General features: G+C 57.5%; 3 protein-coding genes across 3 annotated transcripts in view; 2 read left to right on the top strand and 1 right to left on the bottom strand.

The window, feature by feature from the left end:
• The window catches only part of TRAVEDRAFT_134281 (uncharacterized protein), a gene marked incomplete at both ends in the record, with an annotated part of 2,479 nt that extends 1,950 nt beyond the window's left edge, over window positions 1–529 (bottom strand). The window contains 4 exons of the mRNA XM_008045680.1: window positions 77–141; window positions 192–265; window positions 319–399; window positions 461–529. Of these exons, the coding sequence (XP_008043871.1) occupies window positions 77–141; window positions 192–265; window positions 319–399; window positions 461–529 (289 nt within the window). The remainder of the gene's footprint in view (window positions 1–76; window positions 142–191; window positions 266–318; window positions 400–460) is intronic.
• Window positions 530–1,665: 1,136 nt separating this feature from the next.
• Window positions 1,666–4,191, top strand: TRAVEDRAFT_74845 (cytochrome P450; the record flags this gene model as incomplete). The annotated part of the gene is made up of 14 exons (XM_008045679.1): window positions 1,666–1,914; window positions 1,982–2,096; window positions 2,159–2,176; window positions 2,235–2,254; window positions 2,318–2,329; window positions 2,385–2,450; window positions 2,510–2,615; window positions 2,668–2,810; window positions 2,864–3,098; window positions 3,158–3,167; window positions 3,219–3,512; window positions 3,568–3,654; window positions 3,717–3,836; window positions 3,903–4,191. 14 exons carry the CDS (start codon window positions 1,666–1,668, stop codon window positions 4,069–4,071), a joined length of 1,644 nt encoding a protein of 547 aa, XP_008043870.1. The 3' UTR covers window positions 4,072–4,191.
• A 3,124-nt stretch (window positions 4,192–7,315) lies between these two features.
• Window positions 7,316–9,297, top strand: TRAVEDRAFT_174428 (uncharacterized protein). The gene is made up of 4 exons (XM_008045678.1): window positions 7,316–7,496; window positions 7,555–7,749; window positions 7,806–8,847; window positions 8,901–9,297. The coding sequence occupies exons 1-4, from the start codon at window positions 7,477–7,479 to the stop codon at window positions 9,219–9,221; spliced, it is 1,578 nt and encodes a 525-aa protein (XP_008043869.1). The 5' UTR covers window positions 7,316–7,476; the 3' UTR covers window positions 9,222–9,297.
• Window positions 9,298–10,447: the final 1,150 nt, after the last annotated feature.

Here is a 10,447-nt window from a genome sequence, read left to right as displayed (position 1 = left end):
GGGGGGGGGGGGGGGGGGGGGGGGGGGGGGGGGGTCGATCAGTAGCACAGCGAGCGGATTGTGATAATGGGCGCACCTTCGGTTGCTGCAGCTTGTATGTAGCTCAGAATCATGGACTCCTCTCCGCTCATATCCTTCTTGCTTTGCTTGGGAATGAGGAACGGATGGGACACAAAGCTAGGCGTACTCACACGTCAAGTTCCTTCTTCATGACCGCGCGGAAGGACACCGCGCCCTTCGCGTTCTTCAACGCCTTCAACAGTCCCTGATGCGACCATCTATAGTCTCTTGAAGCGCATACAGGACATGATCACTCACTGTGCCGAGCAGAAAGTTGAGCGCGCCGGTTCGCGCCCCCGCGTCCGGGATGAGAACCTCGCATTCTTTCTGCGTGAGTGTCTACGTAGCATTGAAGGCAGCTATGAGTTCGTATCTTATGGCGATGTTCGAGGGCGCGTACCTTTTTTGAGTCGGCGAGTGCAGCTTGGTGCAGCTTCTGCTCAAGCGGGTTGAGCTTCCTTCCACTCATTTTGCTTCGACGAGTGTCGCGGTTTTCTTCGGTGAGAGCTTCCGAGTGATGTTCGCTACCTCAGATGAGGATAGCCCCGTGAGATGTGCAGCATGTGTGGTGGTAGCAGAAGAAAGAGTCTGAGTATAATGGGGCGCTTAATGTAATCAAGCACTTTGCTTTAGGCGCCGCAGGTACAACTCCGTCTCTCATGCATACGCATAAAATGGGCCGTCCTCATTTTTCCTCACTCCTGGCCTGGTCTTTGATTTTGGTTTTGTGTTGAAGGGTAATGTTCCCTGTAAGGCTAACTGAACGTCCGTATCTCGCGACACGAACTTGCCTCGCAATGGCTTACTCAGTAGCCTCGCTCGACCGTCTCCCCGGCGTTGAACTAATTTGAAGGCTGGCTCTTAGCTTTAAATCCTAGATCATCTCCCCTACCTAGGGCTCTCTCCAGGTCTTATGGCATAACTTATGGATCGCTTTCTTAGAAAAGCTACGTCGTTGTGCTCGTGAAATAACAACGATCGTCACCAACCCTCCCGGGTCTCCAGCCAGTGGTAAGTCACTCGAATTTGTCCTGGAAAGTTCGCTCGTTGACTGAACCATCAAGCCACCAATAATTACTCTGCTCTGCCTCGACGTAGCATCACCACTGCCGATCCTGTATCCACTGGACCGGAACGCTACATATCCGCAAGATCAGGTGTCCGGCACGGTGTGGGAAAGCTGTCCCGGCTATGTGCCCACGTCCGATCTTGTACGCTGGAGTGTGCTAAATTGCTCGTTACCGGATAGTTTGAGACTGGTTCATACTGCAGGCGAGCGGCATTGCTATCGGAAGGTAGTCGCGTTCCGCGGTAACCGGCGTGCTGTGCGCTGCGTCCCGGATGGCACTCCGCATTGCGGCTCCGGGTATGCCTCTAAATTTGATTACCTCGTCCGCATAAAGACCGGAGAAGCAGCAGTGACAGTCCATAATCTCTCCATATAGGGTGTGCACATTGACATCACTACTTCTCTGACGCTCACTACCTTCTTCTCCTAGTCGCCATAAGTTTGCAAAGGAGCCACCGCTTACTGGACGTCCCCCTCCCACCTACGTCGCAGATCACCGAACTCGAGGCCACGGACTTCAAACGTATCGAGCGAACATGGTCGCCCCTATAGTCCAGCAGGCACTCCTCGCGGCTATCTTTGCAATCGCTCTCAGACTCCTGTGGAAATCGCGCGCACTCCTCCTAGCCCCGTTCACCTCCCCTCTACTGAGCCTCCCGGGACCGCCCAGCCCAAGTCTGTTCTTCGGGAACCTCAAGCAGCTGCGCGAATCCGACGAGGACCTCACGCGCGATAACTGGGCTAAAGACCATGGCTCCGTTCTCATGTATAAAGGCTTCTTCAGCGTAAGTACTGAGTCTGCTTGTACATCCGACCGTATAGCGTTGCGTCAATCTGACTTTGTGTTTACAGGAACCGCGGCTATTCACGACGGACACGCGAGCAATCAACCACATATTAACGCATTCCGCAGAGTACTACAAGCCCGCACAAGCACAGCGTACTCTCTCCCGTCTACTGGGAAAAGGTGAGGGCTTCGAGCCGAATGTTCGTCGCGGCCGTGTCGTGCTGACCGCCCGTGAGCTTCAGGTGTACTTATCACGGAAGGTGAGTTGCTGCCGATGCTCTCATGCTGCCTGACGCTGCAGCTCAATATCCCCATCAGGCGACCAGCATAGGCAACAGGTAATTAAAGAATAGCTATCTTGCAAACAATTGCTTACGGTTTCAACTATTGTGTACTCGTAGCGGAGAATCATGGTATGAACACTGATTTGTCCAATGTTTTTCAAGTACGGAGCTCACTACGTTGCAGAATCCGGCTTTCGGTCCTTCGCAAATACGCGAGCTCACGGATGTGTTCGTAGAGAAAGCGATTGAGGTGTGTTTTTCCACGTTTATCGCTCAAGGAAAGCCACCTCTGACAAAGTCACTGTGAAGCTTCGCGATGTGTGGACCGCAGAGCTCTCCGCCAACGGCGAGCCCGCCCGAATCAACGTCATCCGAGGCCTAAGCAAGATGACGCTCGACGTCATCGGCCTAGCCGGTAAGTGCATGCGATAGGACACCCCGCGGACGTCCGAACTCATCCAGCGTAGGGTTCAACTACGAGTTCAACGCCCTAAACCCGTCCGGCAAGCCCAGTGAACTAGCGGAGGCGTTCGAAAAGATCTTCAAGGTCCCCGAGAAGATCCCGATCATGATGATCTTGCGGAACTTCTTCCCGATATTGAACATCATCGTGAGTGCTCCCGGCGTGCCCGGCGTATCCGAGAGATGCTGACCAGATTGCAGAAAGACGAACGGGTGCGACAAGTCGAGCAGGCGAAGGCGACCATGAACCGCATCGGCACACAGCTGATCGCGGAGAAGAAGGCCGCGATCGCGCGCGAGGCGTCGGAGAAAAAGGGCCACGGCGGAGGAGGGCAGAGCCTGCAGGGGAGGGACCTCCTCACGCTGCTCATCAAGGCGAATATGGCAACAGATATCCCTGATAGCCAACGGCTGTCGGACGCCGATGTGCTATCTCGTAAGTCATGTCGGTCACGCAATGATTCATGTGTAGATACTAATCTATCTGTATCACAGAGGTCCCGACGTGAGCCATTACTTCGAAGCCGAAAAACTCACGTTGACCTGTACCCTCTAGATTCCTGGTCGCAGGCCACGAAACGACCAGCACCGCCACGACATGGTGCCTATACGCGCTCACCCAAGCCCCGAACGCGCAGAAGAAGCTCCGCGAGGAGCTGCTAGCAGTCGAGACCGACACCCCCACGATGGACGAGCTCATGGCGCTCCCCTACCTGGACATGGTCATCCGCGAGGCCCTGCGCGTGCACGCACCCGTGCCGCGGTCGATGCGCGTCGCGATGAAAGACGACATGATCCCGCTCAGCGCGCCGTTTACTGACCGGAACGGGAACGTACAAGATCACGTCAAGTACGCGTCGCCCTTCCTACCCAGCTGACTATGGCGTACTGACGACGGTGCGCAGGGTCCTGGCGGGGAGCCCGATCGTCATTCCTATCCTGACGTTGAACCGGTCGAAGGCGATCTGGGGCGAGGATGCGCACGAGTTCCGGTACGCCCATAGCTCTATCGTATGTTGAACTTGTGCTAGAGCTAACGAGCCGCTTCTTGAAGGCCCGAGCGATGGGAGAGCCCGCCCGACACCGTCTCCAGCATCCCAGGTGTGTGGGGCCACATGCTCACCTTCCTCGGCGGCCCGCGCGCGTGTATCGGCTACCGTTTCTCTCTTGTCGAGTGCGTGTCACTTTACTCCATTTCTCTGTGTCCCAGACGGCTGACGCAGAGCGCGCGGCGATGTAGGATGAAAGCGCTGATCTTCACACTCGTGCGCGCGTTCGAGTTCGAGCTCGCCGTCGACCCGGCGGACATCAAGAAGGGCGGCGGGATCGTGCAGCGGCCGATGCTGCGGAGTGAGCCGGAGAAGGGGAACCAGATGCCCCTTCTCGTGCGGAGGGTTACTCGGGCGTGATGTTTTGAGTGGGTATGGTATACACGGCCGTTCGGGGAGACCGATTTCTGTGAGCGTAATCGGAGTGGGCAGTATAACATACTATTTACAACTCGAGTACGTCTGCAGTATGATTTGAACCCCAGTTTGTGATGCGGACGATGGGCAATCTAGGTGACCCGGCCCTGGCTTCGCACAAACGTCTATCCTCCGAAACGATGCGCCGGGGGATAGTAGAAAGCGCACCAATGCATCCCCGGCCCGCGACCCGGGTCGCCGTAGAGACCTACGAATATTTCCTGCGCGAGCGAACTTCCCGGCGCTCCAGCCAATGCGGTGCCCCGGGGCTCGAAGCGTTCTATGTATGATCGTAGCGGACATTCGTGCAGTCGACGGGTGTCACTCAGTAATATTCAGGCGGGAGGAGCTCGGCGATGAAGAGACATATTTGTGATTGACGGGCGACAAAATGTAGTGTATTCATCGCAAAGCAACGACAGCAGGACCACAAGGTTTACATGTTTGGCCGTACACTACGAGATACTCACTTTGGCGCACGTTGGTTTCCTCGGAGGCACTGTCGCCTCGCCGAGTACTTATCTCGGGGGCCACGAAAAGGCCTGCGCCAGGGCCAGACGCGCGCGGGGGGCCACACCCCTCTGCGTCGCGCACGCCCGACCCGTACCCCGAGAATCTTGAGGCACACAGTGATTGTTATTAGTCTTGAAGCACACATATAGAGACCTGGAAGGTTGCGGTCAGTACGATCAAACAAAAAGACGCACGCGACCAGAAGACGTACAGTGGGGTGGAGCGATGTACGCCGATGGCGCGAGGTCGCTCGGTGCGTATGCCGTGGTGTGCAGCTTCGTCCCGAGGCGATCCGCCCCGCGCGTCGAGCCCGGTCGTATGCCGCACTTGGGAGCAACGCCGTATCGGGCCGACGCGCGGTGTCGCCACTCCCGCGACGGGGCACATTGGCCCGGGGTACAGCAATCGAGAGGGCAGCGAACGCACTCGCCGGAGGAACCTGGGGCGTGGGTCAGTGACGAGTCCGTTGTGCGCGATGAGGTTGAAAGACGTACAAATGGCCCTGCTACAGCGTGCGCTCAAACGATTGCCCTAGCGACAGGCACGCGTCAGCGTTCACATCCGGCGTGAACAGAGAAAATCAAGACTCACCTGCAGGATGTCGACTTCCGCCGACATGAGCGCAGTTGGCTTCCCCGCCGCCGTGAGGCAGCAGGTACTAGTCCCAGGGGCCACGAAGAGGCCTGCGCTATCCCTGGGGTCCGTCCACCCTTCAACGGGGCCGTTCCTGTGCGGTGTCCTCATAACTGAGGGTGGACGGATGCCGTCCCTCACAGCGGGGCCGTTACCGCGCGGTGTCCTCATAACTGTGAGGGGACGGTGCAGGAAGCGGGGTCGCGGTGGACCCCGCTGGGCGTCGGTCGGTGGAGACCTGAGCCCGTCACGCGATCTCTGGCTTGGGCCCGGAGTCGGCGACGCTGTAGACGCGCGCCCTGCAACGCGCGCGTCGACTATAAAATGAAAGGACTCACCTGGAGCTAGCTGGCGAGGATGCGCAGGCGCTGCATGCCCGGTAGGTGTTCGACAACACCCCTTGTGGGGTGGTGTCCCGCAGGGCGTCGGTCCGCGAGAACGTCCGCCCCTCACGCGGGCCCCAGGTGTTTACCCGGGGCCCGGCGCGGCATGTGCGAGGAAGGCTTGTGGCCCCACTGGGTAAGGGTTCCGACATAAAGCCAGAAACCCCAGTCCCAAGCGGGAGGGTGGGTTGGGCCCCACTGGGTAGGGGTACTGACAATTCGTCAAGCGCCCCAGTCCCGAGCAGGATGACTAGCACGGCGTGTTAATGATATGCGCGTCGAGCGGCAAAGGAGATACTTACTGTCTATAACGTTGAACAGAGCTGCCCACGCCGCCAAAGTGGGCCGTCCGCTGCCGACTGCTGGTGGCGGATGCGACACTGTGGAGAGGATGCTCGTCAGAAGCCCTGCACGTACACAGTGAGGAGGCGCAGCGGCTTACCGACTGCGTAACGCGTTCTGTAAGACGAAGGTGAAGGGTGATCAGCGACCACGCCACCGTCGAAAGACATGAGTAGGCTTACCGTCCAAGCCCTCACGAGGGCGGCGCGCGCCTTGGAGACGACGCGCGCTGTCTATAGACCTCGGAGGGACTTGAGCTGGCGGGTGTCGACCGAGAATGCCTGGGGAGAGGGGAGAATGCGCAGGCCGGCTTATATACCTTTGGGGGGTCCCACCCCCGGCCCTCGACGGGACGGAGATCGCGCCCATCCGCGTGGCATTCCACAAAGGCTTCGCCCATTCCGGATGGCTTTTGTGAAACGTGTTATTGTGCTCCCACGCCGCACCTCACATGGGCGTATCGATGGAGGCTCGTGTCGCGCCTTCAAGCTTCCCTGAGCACCGCCGGCGGCCTCAGGGAATGGCGGGACAAACAAAAGGGGTGGGCGCCGCTTTCCACGATGGTGCGCGAGATAATCAGAAACCCGAGTATCATGTGGTGGGGGTGTGGGCACAGAGCGGCGGAGATCAGGCAGAAGCAACCCGTCGGAGTGCAGTTATGTCTTCTGGGGCGCGACGTCAACTGCTACCGAGTCCAGGCTCGGTGGCGACAGTCCTCCAGAGCATCTCTAAGGATTGTGAGACATATCACAGATGTGCCGAGCGTGTATATGCAAGCTCATCCTTTGAATTTTTGAGGCGATGTTGAATGGCCGATGCGCGCGACGAATGCGTTGAGTTGAGAGAGGCAGAGACTGACAGAGAGCGCCCATCCGCCACCGCGATGTGTGTGCTTCTATTTGGCCGTGTGGATAAAGCGCCGGCGCCGGGCGCACCCGGGCCACTCATGGGGGCGGCAACCCTCTTTCCTGCCCTTTCCTGCCTCCCTCCTCTTGACCCCAGCCCGCAGATACCACATCTCCCATGAGGCGGGCCGATAAATTGCGGCGTCCGCACACGTTGTATTCGCACTCGGATCGTCCAGTGTCGTAAGAGGAACACCCTGTCTACAAGTCACCGATCCTCGGAGCTGCCTCTCTGGGTCAAACGGCGCCACTAGTGGGGCTAATCTGGTGACGGAAAATTGTCAGCGAAGATGGACCCTGAAACTCTACATCGGCACGCACGGTCGGCGAGGCGCACAACTTCCGGCGCGGCCACAGGCATCGCCTCTCTTTCAGAATGCGCATTTGGGTCTACTCACGGAATTGGAGGCGGAGATCCGCTCTCGCTCCGAAGAGCTCTCTCAGAGAAGACTGCCTGCATCGTCCTCCGCGCTCGTACAAACGATACACAGTGACTGTGGGTCACTCGTCGTCGAAGCTCCTTCGCCACACAGCCGTGCAAGCTCGACAGCACAAACTCGTACACCTCCACTATGCAAGGGCAAATCTGTTCGTGAGTGAAGTTCTGCGCTCGATATTCAGTATCGCCGAGGTCTGATGTTTATCTGCAGGTGGATGAACTTGAATGACGACGTCATCGGCTCGATTGTAGCAGAGTTAACGACACAATCCCTGCTTGCACTGTCCACAACATGTAATCGCTTGCGCGAGCACTGTCTTCGAGCCCTCTTCGGAGACTGCCATATATCGTGTTATGGAGCGGTCGAGCACGACTTCTTGCCGGACACGCTGTGGCGCTTTGTCAGGTATTACTTCCCGCTTGCTTGCCCTACAGTATTTGGGCTCTGACATGTTTGCGTAGATCTCTGCGCCTCCACGATGAGTGTCCCGACATGCCGTCGGAAGTGGATTTCAAGAGGTCGCGCCCATCGGGAGGCAGAATCCTCAAATTCACAACGGATCCGGTCGTTTGTGGCGTCTACAACGGACCTGCCCTACTACGCGCGTTGCGACATATGCCGGGACTGCATACGATCGTTCTCAGTCACCCATACAAGACTGTCCACGGAATACCGTGGTCAGTTCTACAGTTCATCATCTCCCTCCCGCAGCTCCGAGAGTTTTCGCTTCGCTTTCACCACTTCGCCCCCAAAACGCCACAGGAGGATATTCGGCTCGCCTGCCCCGCCCCGTTGACGTCTTTCGAGCATACGCTAAACGACCGCCGACCACACAACACGTTCTATACCCCGGGGGAGGGCGAAGAGCACGCTCTCTCCGTCGTTCTGAGTGGTGTCCACAAGACGATACAGCGCCTAGCTCTCACGACCGAGATCGCCCCTCTTCACGCTATCTGTACTACCCTCGACTGGCCCGACCTCCGCGAACTGCGGCTCCGCGGTGAACCACGCACGGTCGGTGACCCTCCTCTGCCCTTCATCGCGATGTTCGCGCATATGCCTCGGCTGCACATCCTCGACCTCAAGCTCGCTCAGCCTGCGGGAGCCCCGCGTCAGCCCATCTGGCCCATCGACTACCACACAACGTTCCCATGGCCGGATCTGCAACAGCTCACCATATCATTCCCGGCCGATGACGACCAGATCTACGAGAACCTGCCGGTTACGCTGCGTAAGCTAACTCTGCAGTGCTTTCCCCATATCACGTCGAACTTCCATAGGTCTGGGGCCGAGGGCGTGTCGGAACCTATCCATTCTTCCGACTTGCTGCGGATCTTGCGCCGGTGCGATCTGCCGCTTCTCCGCGGCCTCGAGCTGGAGTATCGTGAAGACGAGGTGGACGATGAGTTGTTACGCCACATAGGCGTCGCCTTCCCTGCACTTAGACAACTGAAGGTGCGGAGGTATCGCCACGCCGGCGTCGGCATCGCTGATGTGCAGACGGTGTGTTCTCCTCTTCACGGAAACTCCTCATGTCTTCTGATCGTTTCGTATAGGAGCATATCGCACGCACGCTTGGGAGTCTCCCGCAACTCTCAGACCTCTCGCTGTACTTGGACAACGTGGTTCCCCCGGATACCCTCGTGAGGCAGACGTACGGAGGATTCTATCACGATGAGAAGGACTTGCGCAAGTTTCAACAGGCCCTCGACAAGGTCGCAAACGCCGTCGCGCGCGGGCTCGGCGCTGCGACGGCTGTAGACTCCTTCGAACTGCTGTCACCACCTACATTCAACGTCCTCGAGGCTCGTTGGCTGACGTACCGCGTCGAGCGGAGGCAGCAGCCGCTGCGAGCTATGTGTGTTTCGGGCGTTTGAATCATTGCGCGCGTCCTTAGCATGATTCTGACCTCTTCGATTTGTAGCAGCGACTCGGAACATAGTTCTCTTCTAGCGGCTCATCCATTCGTGTGCTGTGCCTTGGCCTGCGGCAGGTTGTCCCCGCTCGCGCACTCGAGGGGTCGAAGTCGCGATCAAATTCCCGGCGAGATACCCACAGCGAAAGCTCATGACAATTATCTAGCGAATGCAAGCCCCGCAACTGGGCGAACGGAAAATATGTACCGTCTTCGGGAGCCAACATCAGCACTCTCACTAGCCAAGCGAGTTCGGGCTCGGGTCTGGCGGTAAATGCAGCAGAACGAAATAAGAGCAACGGCGCCCGCAAGAAGCTATGCGTATGATAAGATGATGCAAAGACAGACGCACCACTTAGTAAATCGGTATCGACAGCCATACTTACACTGCCAGATTGCTCGCATGCGCGGCGCAACTTGCTCCTGTTCCGCCGTGAGCGCCTTCCTCGTGCGGTACGCGGTTCCAAAGAAACCGGCTCGCCTAGTTCTATACCTCTACATGCAGAATATTAAAGGAGATCTAGGGGGCCAGCAATGAACTAGAGGCTGAGGAGCCACTGAGGCAGGTCCAGAATGCGGGATGAGGAGACGAAAACGATAATCATAGAAGCGCCCGGTGGCGGGTCTTCAACTTATCATAATCTTATCCGAACCAAAACCCTTATAAAGCTTTCTCTCAGCTGACCAATCGCTCACAACACTCACATTACGATTCGTATGCGGGAGGCTAGGGGAGGCTGCTCCTCGAGCCTTTTCCGACCCCTCTTCACCGTTCATACCATGATGTCAGATACTGGACGAGGGCGGCAGACGTCCGATATGTGAGTATATGCAGATTTGCTTCCGCATACATCCTCATAACCTCCCAGTCTCTCTGTGCTCAACAATGATGTCTTAACGGCTCTGTTGGAAGAGCTCCCCATCCAGAGTCTATCAGCGTTCTCCAAGACCTCAAAGTGTGTTAGAGCGCTCTGCCTTCCTTTACTTTTTCGGGATTGTCGTATTTCATCGTGGGTCCCGCTCGAGGAGGTTTTCCTTCCGAAGATGTTGTGGCGCCATGTTAGGTACTATCCCCGCTTGTAATATCACCTCCAATAATCTGATATTGACCCTCCCATACAGAACCCTGCATCTCAATGACGAATGCCCCGACATGCCATTGAGAGGGGACCTTTACATGGGCGACCC

This window comes from Trametes versicolor, assembly GCF_000271585.1.
Source record: "Trametes versicolor FP-101664 SS1 unplaced genomic scaffold TRAVEscaffold_12, whole genome shotgun sequence".
Classification (NCBI taxonomy): Eukaryota; Fungi; Basidiomycota; class Agaricomycetes; order Polyporales; family Polyporaceae; genus Trametes; species Trametes versicolor.
Note: the sequence above shows the minus strand (reverse complement) of the source record. Positions and strands in the feature narration are given on the sequence as shown.

Coding starts and splice junctions, on each gene's coding strand:
- TRAVEDRAFT_174428 (XM_008045678.1), top strand. CDS start 7,477: ATGCAAGGGCAAATCTGTTC. Junction 7,750..7,805: donor ACGCTGTGGCGCTTTGTCAG/GTATTACTTCCC, acceptor ATGTTTGCGTAG/ATCTCTGCGCCTCCACGATG. Junction 8,848..8,900: donor GCATCGCTGATGTGCAGACG/GTGTGTTCTCCT, acceptor CGTTTCGTATAG/GAGCATATCGCACGCACGCT.